We start from the raw sequence: 22,367 nt of genomic DNA, 5'->3' as shown, positions 1-22,367 counted from the left end.
GGGCGTGACAAGTGGGCGGGGAATGGGCATGGGGAACGCGAATTCGTGTCAGAATCGCGCTGTCAAAAAAAGCAAAGAATCAGCAGGAAAAGAAAACCTAATAAAAAAGGCTGAGAAAAAGCGGCTGTCTGACATTGAATTGATTATTATTTATGATGATGCTGGAAATGATGGGGAAATGCCACTGCCGTCGTTAGGTAAACAGAAGTACGAGTGTTCCCGTCGAAGTGTTCAATGTGTCAATATTGATTCTGGCAGCTCTCGCTTTCGATCTGATTATCTCCGAGCATATGTAAATGCCAGGAGGAGGCTGGAAGTGTGGACTTTATAAATAAAACACAGTCCACGGCGGCAACTGCGATACATTCAGTGAGGACAAGACAAACAGATAAACCGAGGCAGACAAGCCATAAATCTCAGCCGCCCGACGCGCGTGGACATTAAAGCGACACATAAACCCGGTCAAAGTGTCAGAGCAGTAAACAGCACAGAGCAAAGAGCACAGAGCACATAGAAGGAGAGGACCAAGACCAGGACCAATGCTCAAATCCGGCCCAAACCAATTAAAGCCGTCGTTCAAAGAAGGCCTTTGTCCCTTTAGTGCCGCCCAAAAAACGGCAAAGAGATTCCCCTGTAAAATGGATGGCGAAATACACGTTCACCTGCAACACATACGAGCAAACGTAAGAGGATTGCGTGCTGCATAATTTATAATTAGCCTCCTCTGCCATGCCACCTTTTGTTGTCGCCCTCTGTCAACGAGAGCCAAATGGATGGCGGACTTAGCGGACCGTCCATCCGCTTACTCCTACTCGTACTCGTATCATGCAATATTTAGCGCTGGACTGGCGACAACGCTGCGTATGCTTAATACATATATCCCCAACTTAAAGGAACAAACGGCTGATTGATGATACTTCCGGCTAAGGCCACGGATAATGTAATATAAGTAAAAAATTTGCGATGAAATTGTATCTCGCATTTGTGTCGAATAAAGGGAATATCCAATCATAGCCGTCCAGGTCTTAGAGTCCAGGAAGGAGATTTTTCTTTAAGCCAATCAGCTTATTGGCAGACAGGTGTACTCTATGTACATGATACCAACTACAATTGCAGCCAATCAGGAATAGTTTCTACTCTAATCGAGCTGTTGAAATGGGTCAAAAATTGTATTTGACAGCTGTCTTGCAGGTGCCGCAGGGAAATCAATTTTGACACTTTGAGGAACCTTCTCACGGCCCTTAAATATTAATGAAAAAGGGTGGGACTAGTCTGCCATTAAATTCTGGTCATGTGCCACTGAAACCGAGGCCCAAGCGAACCTGGACATAATGCCACCCAGAACAGATGCCAAGGAGAATGTGCGAAATCTGACTGAATGCTAACAAGCAGAAACAACAGAGCGACAAGCCCGATGCCAGCGCGGAGGACAAGCTGATTAGCAGGTAAATAAAGCTCATTACAACTCACCTAGTGCCGAGCCCGCTTTCTCCTCCAGCGGCAGCGGTTCTTCGGAACTGCAGCGGGGCGGAATCAGCACCCCCCGGGGAGATGTTGGCCGGGACAGAGGCGTCAATGACAATGTCAATGTCAATGGCAGAAATAATGAACCGAAACAATGTTGAACAATTTCACATTCGAGCACTCACTTTTATCACTAATTGTCACTGGAATTATTTATGCGTACACGTATTACGTATACGCAGTGTTCGCCACTTGATGAATATTCGCAGTTTGTTAATTGTTTATTGGTTATTGCATCGCGTGCCCGTCTTCAATTGAATCGAATGGCTTTTTTATGCGTTTATAAGTCCCGATTTCGGACGAGTCGAGTCGTACGTGGGCCGCATGGAACTAGTGCCTAAGCGAATGAGAACGCCCACCATCGGTGCGAATCGCACGAACACAGAAAGCGTACTGAATGCGGCATCCGTCGGCAGTTGCTGTGACTCTGACTGGGTGGCAGTGCCAGTGGCAGCGCCCACGAGCCCTCCACTGCAGATCAGCCGGACACGAAGCTCGGGCACGAACCACTTGAAGCCCCACACTCCTACTCCTGGTCCTGGTGGGCGGCGCAACATGTTGCCATCGCTTTGCGCAGGCACCGCAATCAACTGTTGGTTTTGGCGGGAAACGCTGGGCAACATGTTGCACGCAGCTACAGCCACAGCCGGCACAGGGCAATGAGGAAGGGCATTAGCCAGGCCCAGTACTTTGCTTTGGACCTACCGCAGAAATTAACAAAACGTAACGCAATTAAGCGAGCTGTAAATCCGTCAAGGTCGGCTCTTCGCTTAAAGGTCAATTTTCATTTTGGCCGGCAGCACGAGTGCGCGTATTAGCCATCATTAAATCACTGAAATGCGAAATACGTGCAGCTTCTCATTTGTCTTGGATAACAGAGGAAAAGAGTGCAATATCATACGTAAAGAGGAGAAAGCATTTCCTTGATTATGGGTTGGCATACAACTTTCAAATGGCCGGAAGCTGGGGAGAAAGAAACAAAGAATAAAACATAAGAATGAAATAATAGAAGCTGATCAGAAAACCACAGGTGAAGGCAAGGATAATATTATAGCGTCGAAAACGGGTTGATTCTCTGGTTTGCATTATTATGAAATTATTTTACAGAGATAAATACACTTTTACACTGAATCTTTACGAAATCTAACGACTAATTCGATAAAGATTTTAGATGAAACACAGATGCTGTAATATTATAGGGGAAAGATTCACCCTTGGGCAGTACTTCAGATTCTCTTCCTGATTAAAGTCTTATAATATCTTTAGCTAAAGATTTTTAATCTCCCTCGACCACACCTTATGTTTTTTTTTTCTTCTATAAATTCGATTTTTATTATCTACACAAATTTAACAACTTTAACAAATTTTACAAACGTGCAAATCAACGCGGGGCGTGATGTGCATGTGTGTGTGTGAATGTGTGTGTATGCAGTGCATGGTAAGGGGGAAGGGTGCAGGGGTAGGGATAGGCGATAGGGTATGCATTCATATGGACATTAGACTATGACAAACGAGAAATTGGCTAAGACATCTCCCTCACCGTCGTACGATCCTACTTCAACTTCTTAAGTAAGAAGCGGTTGGGTGGACCGTAGTTGGTGGCGGGAATGTGAGCCTGGCGCTGCTCCTGCTGCTCCTCGACGATGATGGGCGCCATGGAGGGCTCCTCGATGGCCAGGGCGGCGGGGGCAGTGGCAGGGGGCAGGTACTGGTTGGCGGGCGCCGACAGAGTGGTCTGCACCTCCTCGCCAGTGTAGGCGGGCGCCGTGGGCGGGCCATAGATGGCTGAGGGAATGGCGGCGGGCTGCTCGATCTCTGGCTCGGGAGCCAGGGTGGTGGGTGGCAGGACATCGGCGACTTCCGCGAGCGGAGCAAAGTCCTCGGCGGTGGCCTGACGGGGCTCCATGTCGGCGGGTGGGGGACCGTAGACGGGAGCCTCCTCCTTCTTGGTCTTGTACTTGATGAAGTAGACCTCGGGTTTGGATGGCTTGGTGGGTGGTGGCGTGGGGATGACGATGTCCTGCTCCTGCTCGGGCTTCTTGTGCAGCACATAGATCAGGGTCTTCTCCTCGTTCTGTGGTGGTGGTGGCACGATGGGAGCGCGCAGAGCCGGCGCCGATGGGGCCTTGATGAAGACGATCTTGTAGTGCTTCTGCTTGGGTCCCACCTGGTGGTGCACACGTGGCTGCACGGCATCCTCCTCCTCGAAGTCCTTGGGCGGCACATGGACGTAGATGTGCTTATGGATCTTGGTCTCCTGCGGTGCGTTGTTGTAGCCGCTGGCATGCTGCACGCCCGACAGGCGATGGGCCATGTTGTAGCTGTCATCGTAGGAGTTCAGGGGCTCGGCGGCGGGAGCCACCTGCTCGAGGATGGCGTCCTGCTGCTGCAGCTGCTGCTGCTGTTGCTGCTGCTGCTGTTGCTGTTGCTGCTGCTGCTGCTGTTGCTGGGGAGGCAGGTAAGTCATTTGTGGCTGTGCCTGGAGCTGCTGCACTGGAGGCGGGGCAAAGTTGGCGAACGATTGCTCCTGTGGCAGCGTCTGATAGATTTGTGGCGCAACCGGATGAACTAAGGAAGAGAGAGGGGAGTCTTAATGCGTGTCACTCTCCTCCTTCTCCGGGTACTACTCACCGTTCAGTGGCAGTGCCCGCTGGCTCTGCTGCTGGGGTAATCCATGGTAGGCATAAGGCGATGGTGGTTCAGGACGAGCCACAGCTCCGGCGACCAGCGTGGCCACACAAACGACAAACAGCGACGAGACACGCATGGCTAACGACTGCTCCTGGCGATGATGATGACTGTAACCCGTAATCCTTTAAAGCTCGATCGATTGACTGCTTCGATGGAGAAGCTCGAACGTCGACTGATACTGATGACAGCGCCGCGTCGGGCATTTATATGATTCAAGCGACGGAGCGTCGGAGACTCGGACACGCTGACTGCGCCACCAACAATCTCAAAATCTCATTACAAAAGGTAAACGGAAAAAATGAATTTAATTAAGCATCAAAAGAGATACACAAACACACGGACCGAACGAGAGCGAAAGAGTGACCCGAGAGTGACAGAGAGAGAGAAATTAGAGCAATCCCAATGGAGACAAAACCCCGGGCTGTAAATCCATTTCGTTGGCCGTTAGCCGAGGCGTCTGCCCCAGCGGGTGGGGGGGCGAACGGTCAACTATAGAGAATGATGAAGAGGCATGCCCCAAAAGCTTCCTCAGCATCAGCTCATCCACACTAGCCCTGGGCCCTGGGCCCTGGGCCCCGGACCCCGGACCCCGGACCAAAGACGTTTTGTGTAACACTCTCACAGTCATCTTGTATCTTGTATCTGAGAGCCCCACTACGATGCAGCAGCAGCAGCAACCTTCGGATGAGTGCGCCAAGTGTTATTTTCACAATTGGAGCGCACTCGAGCCGCTGTCTCGGAATCGAAAGTGACCCATGATTACGCACTCGCCACAGGCCCCCATTGACGGGAGTTCATTCATGTGGCACCAACATCGAACTTGTTCATTGAGCTTGTGGACCCAGCCTGGTGGTGGCCCAGGTCAAGTGATTCCATGGAATTCGAAGATAACAGATAATCCAGTTGGGTTCAGGATTAGGTAATACGACCTGATGCAGGAACTCCCCTCAGAGGTACCCTCAATGGTGGAAATGGGTCTGAAATTAAATCCTCTGCGTGTGTCCAGGATTTGTTGGGGCATAAGGAGGATAATACAAACTTTTGTAAGAGGTCTTGTAAAAGGTTACGTAAAATGAATACCACATGGTAAAGGAAAGTTCAAAAGACTAGTGTCTTCAGTTAGAATACATTTCAAGAATTTTTTAAGTACGTTTGTCATCAAAAACCTTCAAAATGGTCCTAACAAAGGGTACACAATTCCCATGGAAGGAACCTCAATCAAAGACTGATGCCAACTGTCATTCATTGCCTCATTCTTACCTACCGAATTTCCCAATTAAATCTTAACATACTTGAACATAAATTCAATTAATTGAACAAGAAAAAGAAAACAAAAACCGAAGGGCTTTTCAAGGCCAGGCACATAATTTCCTCCAACTGTCAACCGGCGACAGTCGACAGTCGACAATCGGCATTCAACCATCCACCATTTACCATCCACTTTCAACACCTACGACAACAATTACGAAACAAACGTAACAAAATCAAAATCAAAATCAATTTTATAATTGAAGCCAAGCATGTGGCATGAAAGAAAAAAATAAGTCGAAACAATAAATGATAAAACAAAACAGCAGCCACCCAAATCAAGTGAGTAGCATGCGGCGTGGCACCGCTCTTGGGTCGTAATTGGATTTGGTGCACACCGAAAGATGGAAAGCAAATAAACCGAGTCCGAAGACACTTGTCCACTTGCTGTCCACACACAAATCAGAAAACGTACGAGTAATTGCAGCCGCCGCATCGGGTCCGGGAGAGAAATGGTAAGTACATGTAGGTACATGTCCATACAACACGACGGACAAGAAGCTGGGGCGTACTTAATTGCAACAAGGTTGCTTTACGTCACCCGGCCATCGGCCATCGGACGGAATCGATTGGAATTGATTGGGAATTGGTGCACTTGGCCCCGCGCTGAAGAAGCCGCCACAGAAGGGTCCATCTCCAGAGAGAGAAAGAGAGAGTGGTAGAGAGTGAGAGAGTAAAGGGAAAGAGATAGTGTTGAAACCCGAAAATCAGGTCACCTGTGCAGTAGCCACAGCCACAGCCACAGCCAGACATCCATTGATTCGCACCGATCGCCTTACCCTTCGCCTCTTGGCATTGGCTTCACTTCTCGTGCCCTTCGCTGGTGCTTGCTGCTCCATTGACATTGCCGCCGAGTCGGGGGGTATTTCCAATCGAGGAGCTCAGCATAGATGGGCCAGAGCTCGCTCGGGATGCTCCACTCGACGACGTGCCACTTGTTGCACTCAAGTGCCACGCACAGCAACGGCAACAAAAACGCAGAAGCTTTGGGGCTTTGTCATTGAGATGTGAACCCACAAGTCGATTAGTTGGCCAATGGCATTCGAAAAGAGCATTCCACAGATGGACGATTGGCTCCACAGAATGCGTAGGTCAAATGATGATAAAAATAGAAACAAGCCTGTGTCAATTGTTGGCCAAAAGAAGGCTGAGATACAGTGAGAGATGAAGCTCCGACTGTAAGAAACCTCACACAGAACCAATAACGACTCGATGAATGAATACTGCTTCAAATGAAACCCTTAAGCAGTCTCCTTCTCTTTCTAACCACAAATGAACTTTAGATTTATCAATTTGACATCCACCACATCCACCTGATTGAAATAATTCCTAGAAATACCTTTTGGCACAATCATTTTAGATTTCATTTCACTCCAACAAAAATGTATTTTACTTTTACCACAAATTATAGGAAAGGAAGAGCAAAGCGGAAAGATGCAAATCATGGCACAAGAAGGCTAAATTTATCCGACAAATGTGTGTTATACATTTACTTAAACGCTTCAACCTACATAGGGGTAAAATTATGACAAATGGCGAATGAATGTAGCCGACTCCGCCTCCTCACTGGCCAGACTCCGTGCTCTCCATCTGCCATCCACGTCCACTCTTTGCCAGGTGCCCCAAAGATGCGTTGACAAATCGCTCGGCTAAATGGTTTTGCCCCGGAGCTGCATAACGATGATGATTACAGTGATAATCGCGATCGGAGGCAGCAGCACCGTCGATTATCTCGTTAATTAGAGGCAAACACCAGGTTAGTTGACCAGTTTTCGCACCAGCCGCCGCAAGGGGTGTCCCACCCATCAAGGTCATTCGATTTTAGCACAATTATCGAGCCTCCCCTCATCACTCCTCACTCATCATCCCAGTCCCATCCCCGTCTTGGTTTTTATGTAAGTAACACCATCATCGGCAACGGCCTGTGGGAAGTAATTAAAATTGGAGCAAGTCGAGCACTTTTTTATTTCTCTGGGTGGTTGGGTGGCACTAAGAGTGCTTCAGGTGGGGGTGGGTGGCCGGCGGGTCTCTATGGTGATATTAATGAGGCTAATGCGGCGGTCAAAGCAAATTGGATTTTGGGGATGGGTCCCAAATTATTCTATTCCTTTATACGAGTATAGCCACAGAATTAAGTGCTGCGGATTAGTCATCAAAGTGGCAGGTAAAAATACAATTTAATTGCGCCGCATACTTCAAGAAAGGAGTTTCAGGGAGACTTCTGACGCGTTTAAGGAAGAGGATCCATAAAACTTATTTCGAGTCCATTTCTCAGTTCAGCTCCATATGTCTATACCCTTGAGCGTCAAAGGTTGCCCTATTGAAGATCACTGGCTGCGGAATAATGGTCTTCCACAACGGTCAATTCAGTGTTGACATTGAATTATAATGCCTATTGAAACCACCAGCAATCAAAGGCCTATTTATAGAGGCATAGACGTGCATGCGTACCACACTTATTACCAAGCAAAAGTGGAGTGCAAGCAGGGGAAATAATAAGATGGTTAGCGGACAAAACAGCTATACGCTTCGAGTGTCACTGACAGGCGGTCCAAATGGCAGAGTGAGTGCCCCAGGAAGGGTTAAGGGAGCTGTCGCCACGGATGGCACAGCTGTCAGCCACCTCAAAGCTCTGATGACAAAGGCTACTGGGAAATTGATTACTTTTACCGATGCCCAGACGTATCTATCTCTTATATCGGTATCCGTATCTCTGGCTGCTGGGAGTGAGATTGTGTGCGTGGTTTGGGTTTCATTGAATTAAGTGCCTGGCTAAATGCTGTGAGCCGTAATTTGTATCTCGCAGCTTGTTTATTTATGCTGTCATCTCCTATTGTTTGGCACTAGTTTGCCCATCCCCCGCCTCTCCTTCCCTCTCTTCGCTACCAATTTGTTAGCCATTTGCAGTGAAAATTGCTTGTCAGGCCGCTGTAGTCTTTTCGTTTTGCCTTTTCATTCGGACTCTTGCGCTTGTGGGCCGTCATTTCTGTTTGCCAGCCTAGCTGGCAATTAAAAATATATTTGCCCGCACTCTGCCATTGTGGAGCACTTATCGCCAGGCCCTTCCCCCCTCGCACCACCAAGCGGCACCACCACCACTTGACCAACTCCAGTCGTGGTCAAAGTGGTTAAAGCGCAGTCGAAGGATTTGTACAAAAAACGAAACATTTTGGAATTTCTGACAGCATTTCATGCGGACATCGAGCATCGACGTTGCCGCGGGAGCACTTGTCGTATAATGTATGTACTTCATGTGCGATCACTAATACTCGCTGGCGCCCTCTAGATGTCAGCTTTTGCCTGCCGGCTTATCAGTACTTCGCCTCCCCCTCTACCTGCTCCTCCCCTTCCGCATCTGCTATAAAATCAAGCAACGAAAGAGGAGGGAAAAGTAACAACCAAACAGCTGCGCAGAAGCCAAACAAAATAAAACACACACTTACGAAGAGTATATGGAGTATGTAGGTAGGCCTGATAAGGGCCTGGGGAACGACTTGCGGAATACCTCTATGGAAGTTTGTTGATGTTTCTTCTTCTTAAAAAAACAAGAATTAAGAAAGAGCAAAAACCTAAAGTGAATGCAAATTTGGATGCTTTTACGATTCTTACAATGAATAAACGTAGAGTATCTTAACAAAAAATTCCATAACATACAAAAATAGTTACCTAGAATTCGTTCCTACAAATTTTATAATATTTTTGTATATTGCGGTTACGATTCCAAGTGGCGTTTGATTGTCTATTTTTTGATTACGGATTGAAAAGCTTAAAAAAATTACGAACTAATTGGAAAATTTAACTTATAATTTAGAAAACCATCTCTACTTAATGCTGTCCAATGAAGTATGGTACTCAGCCAGTCGGTAGACTTTAGAGGTATGCTTATGACTATTTGACTAGCTCCAATGAAAAGTAAGGTAAGCAAAGAGACTCTGAGCCTCTATAAAACCCACACATCCTTTGCACATGGCATCGTACAGGGTATGACAAAAAAAAAGTAAAAGTAAATACGTAAAAACAAAAGCATTCGTCTCTGCTATCAACTGCAGCAAATGAGCGACGGAGCACGCCTCAGTTGTGCCTCAGACGATCGCCGAAAAGGTATCCGAAAGCTCGCCCGCACTCCCAACCCCACAATAGAAGATCTCTCGCAGTAGATACGGAATCTGGAGGCAATGCAAACGTTCCAACACAACGACAGTCAGGTAGGGTAATTATTTTGGTTTATCTTTGAGTGATTACGAGTCGAACGACACACAATCGCCCAAAAATGTAGCTCATTTTGGTGCAGCAGAATCTCCGATCACTGCCCCTGGAGCTGGTCAAGCGGCATGCGGAGCACGTGGAACTGCTAGACCTGAGCTATAACTGTCTGAAGGATCTGTCCTGGCTGGCGGAGTTCGAGCAGCTGCGTCATTTGGTGCTGGACAACAATCGGCTACACGAGGCACGACTACGGACATTGACACAACCCCTGCCACAGCTGGAGGTGCTCATGCTGAACAAGAATGAGGTAGGGTCCTTTCCTTCTTCGTTTCAGAGTCTCTTACACGCGTTTGGCATTGCAGTTCAGTGACCTGCCCTCAACAATGCGACTTATCCGACGACTATTTCCCAACCTGCAGTACCTGAGCCTCCACGGCAATCCCATTTGTCCAGATGGCCTCGAGCTTCAGCCGTTCTCTGGGTACTTGCGCTACGACTACGAGTACTACAGGTAGGATTGACCCCTCTTCTATTCTGGGATCTGAGTTGCCAGTTCATTGTCTTCTCATTTCACGCAGCAATTACATTGCACAGTCACTGAACAAACTGAAATTTCTGGATCATGGTCTGGTGCAACGCAGCTATCAGTACGAGAGTTTTCCCATCAAAAGCTACGGCAAGCAGCTGATAAAAACAACGAGCTTTTGATACGACTATTCGATAGAATCTTCGAAATGAAATTTTTATCCTAAACAGAATATCTATAGATGGGTTTTGTTTGTGGTTGTGTAAAACTAAAGAATATATTGTTATTTATATTAAATAAATCATTTTAAATGTTAAAGAGCTCGTTTTTCTATATATTCAATAAGATATCTTTAAAATATGCATAAGGCTAAAAATTCTACACCCTGTATAAGAACAAACGTATAAGACCAAAGCCAGGACGAGAACCAACAAAGAATAACGTTTGAGACTTAGCCAAGACTAAAACCACATGAAAGCTTACATTCCAGATGAAGAAACTGAGCGTAAAATGAATTTGATGATAAAACACAATCCATAAAGGAGACTACAAAAACTTTGAGAGCGTAAGCTGTAACGAATTTGGAATGCACTGCAATGAATATAAGACCAGTTATTGATATAATGAATTAAGAGTACCTTTATCCAAGATGCCTTACAAAAATCCAAAATTAATAAAATAAATGTATTTGGGAAGAACAATCTAGATAGGTGGGAGTCTGAGGGGAAAGTTTCTTCAAATTCACCTAGGACATGGACCCTTAACAAACAGGTTTAGAAAACCTACATGCCCTACGCGTTTCATATCATTATAGGGTGCTAATAAATAATACGAGTATGTGTCTGTCTTTCAGCCTGCCGGCCGGCAAAAACAGAAATAAACGACAATCAGAAAACAGAAACCCTGATAGCAGCGATGGAAGCCTATAAAAGCAGCATCTGGTAGCTTTTTCAGTTTCAGTTTCGCGACAGAAGCTCTCCTCCACTATAGCTCCAGTCCTCGGTGCCAGCAGCAGTTTATATACATACATTCTCCATCAGTATGGCCGATCCCAACACAAAGCCCAAGTACACAAAAGTGAGTACATATATAGTAGAATACATTATATTTTGTTGCCAATTGCATTTTGTATGCAATAAGTGTTTTGCAATTGATTAAACAGCCTTACACCTGTTTATGCCTGCTGGAACAACTTAAACAAACTTCAGATAATAATTACTACATATACGCGAATAAAACCCAAACTCTATCGTGCTTCTAATGGAATACCAACTTGTTCCGAACTAGTTTGTGTCGCAATTTTCGAATTTTTCTCTTTGATTTGCGTGTGGGTCAGCGAGACATACCCACATACAGGGTGTTCTGTTCTGGTCGTAATCTTTTCTGCTGTATGACACTCAATAAACAAATCTGCCATTGCTCCGGCGATAATAATGATGTGGTCTTCTGGGGCAAACAATACTGATAACAATACACAAAGTATAGGGGGTCCTATGCTGTTATTCGAAGACACTGATACGGAGGAGACTTTGACACCACCTTTTTGTATATACCTAATGGGATTAATGGGTGGTGCGAGCAGATCTCTTATAGGACACAGAGTGAATAGGGTCAAAGTATTATCGTGCTGTCATGAAATATGAATTCATCTTTCGAATGCTCTCGAATTTGAATACACTTTCTGATAGAATTTGGGTTTTCTTTTCTCCCGAGCAATGAAAGTAATAGATTTTGTTAAAAATATAACTCTCCCCCAACTCAAGTGACTTTCATCCAATTGAATTCATTTCATCTGATTCAATCCAATGTTCTTTATGAAACCTCAGCCCTCAAATCCCGTTAAAAGCATTTATTTATATCTGTTATTGTTCCATTATAACTTTGAATCACTTCCAAATACTACCTAAACGAGATGACTTTGTTATGTCAACAGTTTTGTTTGTTCGTAAAGTTGACAGTTTGGGATCGTGACGGAACTTAAATATTACATTGCTTACATTGTCGCGTGTCATTTGGAAAATTGAAATGGGGCAATCAAAGTGCTGACAACTTGTTGGGGCACACAAAGGCTGTTATCCCTGAGATTATAATCAGAGAGAGAGAGCGATGGGCAAATTGCACCAATTACTGGCATACCATCGCTCCAGATTGGGTAGGAGTATGAGCAGATCTAATCATAGTTTTGCAAACTGCCAGCCCCCCCATCACTGTGAGGTTGGGTAATGGGTCCTTGTTTCTACTTTGATGACTGCTCATTCATAGCCTTCTATTCCTTCATTCATTCCCACTGCAGCTCTTTATCAACAATGAGTTTGTGGATGCCGTCTCTGGCAAGACCTTTGCCACATCCAACCCAGCCACTGGCAAGGAAATCGTCAAAGTGGCCGAAGGAGACAAAGTGAGTCAAAGTTCCACATTTATAAGGCACCCGAACTAATGTGAATTATCTTTGTTCAAGGCTGATGTGGATCTGGCAGTGATTGCGGCCAAGAAGGCCTTCCATCGCAACTCCGATTGGCGCAAGTTGAGTCCCCTGCAGCGCACTAATCTGATTAACAAGTAAATATACATATACCCGTCCCCTTTTGTCCAGAATCAGTTCCCATTAATCATAACTTCCTTCTAGGCTCTGCGGACTGATGGAGCGCGACAAGGAGTTTCTGGCCAGCCTGGAGACCCAGGACAATGGCAAGCCCTATGCTGAGGCCCTCTTCGATGTCACCTACTCGATCCTGACGCTTCAGTACTATGCCGGCTGGACCGACAAGTTCTTTGGCGACACCATTCCCGCTGGAGGTTTCACCTCGATGACGCGCAAGGAGCCCGTGGGCGTTGTGGGCCAGATCATTCCCTGGAACTATCCTCTGCTGATGCTGGCCTGGAAGTGGGGACCCGCCCTGGCCGTGGGCTGCACCATCATCATGAAGCCGGCGGAGCAAACGCCACTCACCGCCCTGCACATGGCTGCCCTGACCAAGGAGGCGGGCTTCCCAGCGGGCGTCATCAACATCATCAATGGATTCGGGCCCACAGCTGGAGCGGCCATTAGTGAGCATCCGGACATCGCCAAGGTGGCGTTCACCGGCTCCGTGGACATTGGTCGCATCGTGATGCAGGCAGCGGCCAAGTCTAACCTCAAGAGGGTGTCCCTGGAGCTGGGAGGCAAAAGTCCAGTTGTGGTATTCGATGATGCGGACAGTAAGTACCGCCTTGATTCCCTATCTTCTTCTGGCCTTAACGCATATTTGATCCTTTAAGTTGACTTCGCTGTGGAGACCACACATGAGGCTCTGTTCTCCAATCACGGCCAGAGCTGTTGCGCCGGCAGTCGCACTTATGTGCATGAGAAGATCTACGACAAGTTCGTGGAGAAGGCCGCTGCCAAGGCCAAGGCCCGCAAGGTGGGCAATCCTTTCGAGGAGAACGTACAGCAGGGTCCCCAGATCGATCAGGAGATGTTCACCAAAGTTCTGGGCTACATTGAGAGCGGTCAGAAGGAGGGCGCCAAGCTCCAGGCTGGCGGCAAGCGGATCGGCAATGTTGGCTTCTTCATCGAACCCACTGTCTTCTCCGATGTGAAGGATAACATGAAGATTGCCCAAGAGGAGGTGCGTACATTGAGATCCTCTTTACAAAATCATCTTTTAATGGATTCACTTTCCTACCCACAGATCTTTGGACCCGTTCAGTCGATCTTCAAGTTTAGCAGCCTCGACGAGATCATCGATCGGGCCAATAATGTCCAGTACGGTCTGGCCGCCGGCATCATCACCAATGACATCAACAAGGCACTGAAGTTCGCCAACAATGTGGACGCCGGCTCCGTCTGGATCAACTGCTACGATGCCGTGCTCCCACAGACGCCCTTCGGTGGCTACAAGCACTCTGGCATTGGTCGCGAGCTGGGAAAGGATGGCTTGGACAACTATCTGGAGACCAAGACCATCACCATGAAGCTGCTCTAGACCCTAGACAAACACAGCTTGATCCTTCGTATACATAACGTTTGTATTTTATTTGCACAGTTTTTCGGTTGTCAGACGGTTAGAATATTATTGCATTTTCAATAAAATAAAAAACTCTACTGTTAATGTTTCTTTTAAAAGATTATAGTCGATCGCCCGACTAGGGAATGTCGCTTAGCTTTTGGAGATTGTCGGCTTTGGATGGATTGAAATGTTAAAAGTTAAATAAAGGTCTTTAACGAGATTCGAAACTAACGAATCCAAATTAATGAGTGATACATATGTACATACATATATGTTCATATGTTAATGCCTGAAAGTATGCTAAAATATCTTTATATCAAGAGCCATTAAATTGACACTGAAATCGTCCAACAAATCCACTTTGTTCCTTAGGTAAGGCGACATTTTCTAAACTATTTAATTCTGACTTCGAGGCACGAGTTCGCTTAGACTCCTCTATGGGAGAACGCTAAAAATTAGACTAAATTCTGGATAAAAGGGACAAATGATTACCCCTATTTCCAGCTATTCCCTAGCACTTCACTTCGTATGTATATAAAAATAAATATAAACCTGAGATTGCCATTCGTTTTGCCACCCTTTAGGCCAAGCTGGTGACCCCAACCGAAGCTTGGGGCTGGCCATCCAGAAGCGGCACCGCCACATCGCTCAAGTGCGACCTGGCACTCTGATAGTCCTCCTCGGATCTGGGCCTTATCTGCGTCTGGTGCTGCGGACTGCTCTGCTGCACTACCTCCCTATAGACGGGCTGAATGGGAGCCTGGAAATCTGTGCTCGGCCGATGGTCAAACATCTCATCGATGTCGACCAGCTGGAAGTCCACGGCGAAGATGAACCGCAGCACCATCACTAGCAGGGCCATGATCCACAGCACCATACCAATCACATAGCTGCAGCGAAAGAGCTGCAGATACGTGTCGTGGGAGACATTGTGCTCGTGCACGATGGGCCGCAGCAGGGCGATGGCATCCCCGCAGCTGATGGCAATGGGATCGGTGAGATTCTCGCGGAGTTGTCCGCACAATTGCTTTAGATGTCCGTTGGTTAGGATAGTGTAGAGAACGCTACCAAGGCTCATCACGGAGAAAATGATGATGGAGGGCACCACAATGCGCCAGGGTTTCGGCAGGACTCTGCAATGGTGTAGGATGGATGTTGATTACGGCATAGAATATTATAGAAAGATCATACTCACGAACTCTTTTTGCTGCCCGTCTGGAAGATCAGACACATGGCTGTCCAGATGATGGCCACAATCTCCGATATAAGAGGAAATGCATATACGAACTGTGCGCCAATCCCAGGATTCCAAAATGTGGCATGTGTATCCAAGGACACTAAAGGGAAAAGCTTGTGAAAGATCCGAGGACCAAAAGGGATTGATATGTCTAATGCTTACTGCTGGCCAGGAACTGGCGATCTGCCTCCGCATTGAAGACAATCTTGGGAGTCGGCGCCAGCGTTGTGGTCAAGGCCTTCTCTTCATTATTTTCAGCTATCAAACGCTCCAACCGTGGCCGGTTCTCCCTCGACTCGTAGATATGTGGTATCTTAAAGGTTGGCTTTGTGGTTTCTGCAAAAGAAAATACCGCTAGAGAATGTTCTTCTGAGAAGATTCCCTTGCAATCCCTTACGGCTATCGCTCTGCAGCGAATCCGGTGCTACATCCTGAACGGAATACTTATCCCCATAGGCCTGCTGGGTGGCTTTGATATAGTCCCGATGTAGGATCTCCTTGCTGCGGTTATCCATTTGATCGAAGTTGCGCTCACGGAAAATGAGTTTGGCACTGACTATTCCTTCGTACAGATCCCCGGATATCATGTGCAACGAAATGCTCCATATTATAGAGAATATTGCAATGCATACCATAAGGCATATCACGGTGTCTGCAAGGGAAGAAATATGTGTTGGAAGATTGTTAAATATGTTAGAGTTCAATTTATTTATCTCTTTTGTTTTTTGTGTAAACCTCTGCTAAACCTTCCATATCACCCTGGTACAATCAAATAGTACCCCAAAAGGTAGAATATATTTACAGGGTTCCCTTGAATTGTTGAATAATGAGAGCCCTGTGCGAGTATCTGTGGAGCCCATCAACTCTTTTCATTCATTTAACTTGTTATCCCCCTTTCTGTTATATCTCCAATGGTGATAATGAATTCGTATAAATAACCTCTGCCATTATTAAGCACTTTAGGCACATTTCCATATCAAAAGAGCCGCTGTTGACAAATTTGAATTGGAAATTAACAGCTCAAGTATATAGAGAGCTATATATGGATCTGCAAGGAGCCGTTGATCAAGTATATCATATGAAAAGCATTGCCAGCAATGGATTACGACATTATTAATGTTATTCATAGAACGAATCAAATATTGTGCGAGTATGTAAGCTGCTCGTAGAAGGTTAGCCACACGAGATGAAATATTGTTTTCTCGCTATGTTTTGTTGGACATGTTTTTGACTGGAGCGGAGCGGAGGGTGGGGCAGATAATTTATTTGGCGTTTTTTTTTTGTTTCGTTTGTAAGATTCAGTTAACTGTGAACTAGTCCCAGGTTGTGGGGATTCTCAGTGTGTGCGTGAGGTTATATCTGAGGCTATGATATCATTCTCGATGAACAAATTCAAGATGACGTCGATATCGTGACTGCTGGCCAATAAAATTCATTTCAATTGATGCAAAAATATTCGCACTGATGCTTTCATTTCACATGATTCGGGATACAAATTAAAACAAAAGAACAAAATACATACACTGCAGAGTCAACAAACAGATTCGCGGGAAAATATACGATTCCGAAATGCGGAAAAATATGCGCCTGATGGGTCGGTCGAATGTTATATTACCAATTCCATTTTACAGTCCATTATGGACAGACGAGCTTTACAATTTCCCCATACACACTCGTATATCATAGCTGTATAGATCACGGAATGGTACCACAATTTTCATGCCCCAAGTGCTTTGAACGCATTAAGCGGAATGGTTCTTTTTTTGTTTGCTTTTCGGATGGGCACAGACACCAGCACTCATTTACTGCGTTGCACGATCCCCCAGAGAGTGGGACAGTCTCTCTGAGGCATGACATCATGTCGCCCCTCAGCTCTGGCTTGCGTCTGGGTCTGGTTCTGGGCACTGGGTGCGGGCAAGCGAGTAGTTTCACGAGTCGTTAGCGGGGCTAACCACTTTCGGCCAGTTTTGGTAGCAGAATATGGCCCAAAGAGTAGGAGCTTTGTAAAGCAAACTATAAATAAAGATTACCAAATGGTTTGCCAGATAGAAGCGATAGATACGATCGAGAAATATTGGGGAAGCTTCCATTGCCAAGGCTGTTAGCAATTTCCCCTGCTTACAGTGTTTGTTTGCAGATCTAATTGATCCCGGAAGTTTTGCACTTAAGTAACCCAATTTGTTAATGCCATTAACAGGGGCCACATGGCGTATGCGTATTTTCGATGGCGCCCACTCAAACAAACTTTCCACTTGCCACCACTTAGCAGCGGGCCAAGAGATGCAACAGCTTGAATGTTTATTAACATTTCGGGCAGGGGGCTTCCACGTCAGAGCCAAGAGGAAGCAATGTGCGAAAATGTTTATAAGCAACCGAAACGAACTTAATATCAGCAAATTTATGTAAAGGCATTAGGGCCATTTAGCACCTTTTGATGAGGCGATTGAGGGTATACAAAAGACACAATGTTTAGCACACTATACCAGGGGGACTTGGGTGATATCGGAGTCACTTTTAAGAACGGTTGTCCCTGGCCAGAGTATATTTTAACAGGTGCTTGTAACCTGGCTAGCAAAAAACCTCGAAATAAATATAAATCGATTTTGCCCCACTGTCACATGTGAAAGCATCTGGGAAGCTTCCAAACATTTTCCAGATACTCGTATAATTTACTCGGACTGTTTATTGCTGCTGAAAGACGCGCCCCTTGCAGAGCAGCCACCGTGACTGATGGACAAATGGTCTTACAATAATTGAATCGAACGCTGCCTGTCAGTGGCAGGGAAGTCGTTGGATATCTATTTGAAACTTGACATTCGAAATGTTGTTTTGATTTTATTTTAGCTTAGGTTTCACCTTCTTCTTGCGCCAGTGAAGGTCTACCTAAAAATATTCCAAGAACTAAGGGCGACTAAGGGCCATTTGAATGTTGTACATAATTATTTATAGAATATGTAAGGAAATGAATATCCGAGCGAATAAAAGAATGAATCAACGTACGGTTCAAATTGCGTATATCGCCAGTTGTTAGCTTTCCCTGTTTGTACTTTTTTATCAGCTCCATTGTAGCATGTTTTTATGTGATTTATTATGTAGGAATCGTCGGGATTTGCGGCTTCCGTGGGATGCCAGAGTTTATCAAATTTAGTTTGAATTTTATTTTATTTATAGCGTATTTAGCACATCTTTTTTTGAACAGATTTGTTCGCTCTTTTGTCCAGCCTATAGTCGAAAATAGTTTTTATTTCACATTTGTTTGCTTTATGGTCCAAACGGGCAATATTTTATGGAGCCAACTGGCAGAAAACATTAAAAATTAGCGCACAGAAATTTATTAGAAAAACAATAAACAGTTTACGGACAGGCGGGACGAGTACATTTTGATCGTAAACCAAATTCAATCAAGCAGAAGAGAGCATTTTCTATTTTTACTATAATTTTGTTGGTTTTTTTTCGCCTTGCTTCTATTCCGTTGAGCGATTGGAATAATTGAAATTAATTGATTTGGAATTAATGTGGGAGAAGAAAAATGGTTTTTGTGTGTGTGTGCGCGCGAAAGTTTTTCAATTGGATTCGGAACACCTTTGGCTATCAATTTACATTTGGCACACCACTGAGGTTCAAGTTTTCAATTTACTACTTTGTATTTTCATGCCGCATTACGTATACGTAACGAAACCGAATCTAACACCTTTTTGTGCTCGTTCTCGAATATCTACTCTAATTAACCCCAGGGGCTCATGGCGTGTCCGTGTTGTGGGACACGGTTTTTGGCTGGGAAAAGCGTCATTCGTCTAAGCCCACAATTCCCGCCCAACACACACTCTGCACACACACACACACAAACAGTTCAAGGTCATGCCTTTTTCGGTTTTGGTGGGTCTTTTCGATTAAGCATTTATCTATGCATTATTACATTGATATTTATATGTCTTTGATTAGCATAAATCGGTTTAGGGAAAGACACCGTTAATTGCCCAAGCCCCCCGTAGAGAGGAGAGCGTCTCCGAAAGAACGAAATGGCGGACCGAACTCCGTAGCGACCGACCGACTGTGCCGTTCGTGACTCTTTCAGACACTAAGGCGGCGCTGAAGCCAACGACGAACTGTGGAGCATTCTCCAGCTGAAAGTCCAAAGTATATTAGTGCAGGGTGAGACTGATAAATGAATCTCTATGATATAGTGATCCAAAGTGGACACATTAGTAGGTAGCAGTAGTATGATACCCCTAGTCCCCCCGGAACATGTAACATATTTAAATAATTAGAGTTCTTTCTCTGCCTGCACACAATTTTCCATAAATATCTTTATGGCCACAAACTCATACGCACAGTTATCCGGAGAGGGAGTAGGAATGCCCCACCCTGTATAAATACACCTTGAGCCCCATACAACAGTCCGTCGCTCTCTCTCTCTCCCTCTATGGGAAAAGAGAGGCGTCTTCGGTTTTGTTTTGATTTCGCCATTTTGCAACTAGTTGCTCCCGCACCTACCCCTCTCCCAACAGCTCGAACCTATGTTTTTATTTGGCTTTCGCTTCTTTCTTGTTTCTGTTTTGGTTCGTTTCCTACGAGTTTGTTATTTTTCGTATAGGCGGTGGTTCGTTGGTGGGGCGGGGAGGGGAGGGGAGGTGAAGTTTTTATGCGTGGGAAGGGGACAAACTGATTATTTTTTTATGTCAATTGTTTTTCTCCCTTTTGTTTTTTGTTTCTGATTTGAAAACATTTTTGTGTTGATATTTTGTTAGATTATGAGTTTTTTACACGAACAAAGTGGGAGGAGGTTAAGAGGTCCCAAACGACGTTGTTTGTTTTGTACTGTATTTTTTTAATAAACACTCAAATAATAAAAATAATTATGCGTAATCGTGGAACAACTACAATACTTATACCAATGATTCGAAGCAGTTGTCGTTGCGATTCCGGAAGGATACGATGAAGTCTATCCAGACTATGACTGATATTACTTTGTATTTATTTTTAATTACTTCAATTACCCCAAAAATGAGCCCTTACAGAAAGCTTTCTCTATAAATATGTACTATACTCTTTCGTACTCGTCTATCTATCCGCACTTTATCAACAGCGTTTAGCTAAGTATCTTTATTGTTCCTTTCAAAACAAAGTTTATCACTTAGTTCGTTTGGTGGTCGCGGCTACAACTTTGTAAATTTGTTTTTGCGTTCCCCTGCCACAAAACCACATTTCAGATTAGGCCTATAATTGTATACATATTTATATCATTCATTTGTTACTTGTATCCTTAAATAGAAACACGCATAAAACACTTAGTCCAATAATAATCATCGTTGGTCCTGCAGTTCCACGTGTATTTCATTTCCCTATCATTTTGTTTCGGGTTTCGGCTGTTGCCATGGACGCAATTATCGGCGATGACCTTGAAAAAACACGCCGCTTTTTTCATGTCCAAGGTGAGCCTAATTAGCGGCCACAAGGCAGGCCCAAGGACTTGACTATGGACGAGGGAGTGTGTGTATATGGAGTAAGCCACAAATCGCGTGCCGAGCAGGCATCTAGATTGAAACTTCATCTGCCATTTGCTATCCCCCCACGGGGACCCATTGCGTTCTCAGGGGCATTTTTTTAAAGGCTTTTACACAGTTTAATATGAATAATTTTCATTTAGGAACAATAAAGTAATGTCATAAAGAATTTATGCTTAAAAAAACAATTTCGATACAACTTTTCCGTTTTGCTTCCTATGAAAGAAGTTTCATTGATCTATGTGGAAGCACACATGCCTTACATATGTTCACTAAAGTTTTCCTAAATTAGAAAACACAACATCAAAAGACCGCAAAGGAAGTCCAACCAGATGCCGTGGGGTCTCTAGTTTTAATCACAATAGTTTTGATCACAATCTACTTACTAAATTGCACCATAGAAACGATTTTTGTATCAAACATCTGAAAGAGTAAACCTTGGACATTTCTTGCTCACTTAAAGGACTCGCAACAGATAAACAATAGTTTCCCATTTAAATAAAAATATATTCTTAAATGCAAGTCGGTTTATTTTTAGCTTATAAGATTGTATAGATATGTAATGATATCATTTTCTTGAGATCCAATATTTAATCTAGATAACATGTTCACAGCAATGTTCAAATATTTGCTTAGCGATTTCCCAACTGGAGCAGCCATCCCCACAAGTAAATAGAATCAGAAACACACACAGCACATCATAATAGGGCTTCCACCTATAGATACCCATGCAAATAGGGGTTCCAATGCTCAAATGTTGAAATTGGCGATGACGTCGCCTGTTTATGCAAATCCACAATGTGGGCCTACAGGCGGACCTAATGCGACATTTCATGAATTTATTACAGCGGTACAGGCAATACAGATAGACAGAGAGACAGTACAAACAAAGCGGAGAATACAATGAGAATACTAGGGGGGATTTATGATTGCTAATCGATCATATCGACGTTGCTCCAAGGAGCGGTTCACAGTTCATAGGTGATGCAATCGACCGTGGCTCAACGCGGCGTATGAGTGATTTTCCACTTACGTTCACAGCGCACCACCTCACGACGAGCCTCACGCGTTAGCATCTCGAGACTGTCGCCTATCCTCCGTATCCTCTGTGGCGTACGCCCCATCTCTGGCAGGGCTCCAATCAGAGATCTCTGGCACATCTTATCTCACATTTAATTTTAGCCTGGTTTACATGAGGCAAACAATTAGCAAAATGGCTATGCAAAAACCCAATACTTGGCTGCGCATTTCGGGGGCTTAGATTTGCGATTTGAGTTTATCTTTGGAAGCAACACGACGACGTTGAAGTGGCAGCAAGAAAAACGTTCACACGACACGACCGCTCGACGAGAACTGTGCGGCAGTCAAGCGGCAGCGCCCGG

At 45.0% G+C, this 22,367-nt stretch overlaps 5 protein-coding genes across 9 annotated transcripts in view; 2 read left to right on the top strand and 3 right to left on the bottom strand.

Annotated features, from left to right (window-relative positions):
* The window catches only part of LOC108157038 (RYamide receptor), a 62,662-nt gene extending 60,730 nt beyond the window's left edge, over positions 1–1,932 (bottom strand). For 2 of the 3 annotated variants that reach the window (XM_017288852.2, XM_017288853.2), the window contains exon 1: positions 1,471–1,931. The gene's annotated coding sequence lies outside the window, so the exon portion shown is untranslated. Of the gene's footprint in view, positions 1–1,470 lie in introns of all 3 variants that reach the window. The other variant, XM_017288854.2, reaches the window with a different exon arrangement.
* Positions 1,933–3,076: 1,144 nt separating this feature from the next.
* Positions 3,077–4,372, bottom strand: LOC108153977 (transcription factor SPT20 homolog). The gene is made up of 2 exons (XM_033390250.1): positions 4,156–4,372; positions 3,077–4,092 (listed from the first exon to the last, which is right to left on the bottom strand). Exons 1-2 carry the CDS (start codon positions 4,289–4,291, stop codon positions 3,077–3,079), a joined length of 1,152 nt encoding a protein of 383 aa, XP_033246141.1. The 5' UTR covers positions 4,292–4,372.
* Positions 4,373–9,587: 5,215 nt separating this feature from the next.
* LOC108154384 (leucine-rich melanocyte differentiation-associated protein) lies at positions 9,588–10,487 on the top strand. The gene is made up of 4 exons (XM_017284648.2): positions 9,588–9,728; positions 9,800–10,036; positions 10,092–10,240; positions 10,308–10,487. The coding sequence occupies exons 1-4, from the start codon at positions 9,699–9,701 to the stop codon at positions 10,435–10,437; spliced, it is 546 nt and encodes a 181-aa protein (XP_017140137.1). The 5' UTR covers positions 9,588–9,698; the 3' UTR covers positions 10,438–10,487.
* A 717-nt stretch (positions 10,488–11,204) lies between these two features.
* LOC108156052 (aldehyde dehydrogenase X, mitochondrial) lies at positions 11,205–14,339 on the top strand. The gene is made up of 6 exons (XM_017287325.2): positions 11,205–11,332; positions 12,549–12,653; positions 12,714–12,814; positions 12,882–13,453; positions 13,514–13,863; positions 13,927–14,339. The coding sequence occupies exons 1-6, from the start codon at positions 11,297–11,299 to the stop codon at positions 14,218–14,220; spliced, it is 1,458 nt and encodes a 485-aa protein (XP_017142814.1). The 5' UTR covers positions 11,205–11,296; the 3' UTR covers positions 14,221–14,339.
* Positions 14,243–22,329, bottom strand: LOC108156053. 3 transcript variants are annotated; one of them, XM_017287327.2, is made up of 6 exons: positions 19,398–19,571; positions 18,482–18,777; positions 15,879–16,133; positions 15,644–15,817; positions 15,440–15,581; positions 14,243–15,377 (listed from the first exon to the last, which is right to left on the bottom strand). In XM_017287327.2, the coding sequence occupies exons 2-6, from the start codon at positions 18,543–18,545 to the stop codon at positions 14,825–14,827; spliced, it is 1,188 nt and encodes a 395-aa protein (XP_017142816.1). In that variant the 5' UTR covers positions 18,546–18,777; positions 19,398–19,571; the 3' UTR covers positions 14,243–14,824. The 3 variants fall into 3 exon arrangements, with proteins under 3 accessions (XP_017142816.1, XP_017142817.1, XP_017142815.1); XM_017287328.2 differs by having other exon boundaries at positions 18,482–18,703; XM_017287326.2 differs by lacking the exons at positions 18,482–18,777; positions 19,398–19,571 and adding an exon at positions 22,019–22,329.
* Positions 22,330–22,367: the final 38 nt, after the last annotated feature.

The sequence above is a fragment of the Drosophila miranda genome, chromosome 2, assembly GCF_003369915.1.
Source record: "Drosophila miranda strain MSH22 chromosome 2, D.miranda_PacBio2.1, whole genome shotgun sequence".
NCBI classification, from domain to species: Eukaryota; Metazoa; Arthropoda; class Insecta; order Diptera; family Drosophilidae; genus Drosophila; species Drosophila miranda.
The sequence above is the reverse complement of the archived record's forward strand: the minus strand, read 5'-3'. Positions and strand labels throughout refer to the sequence as shown.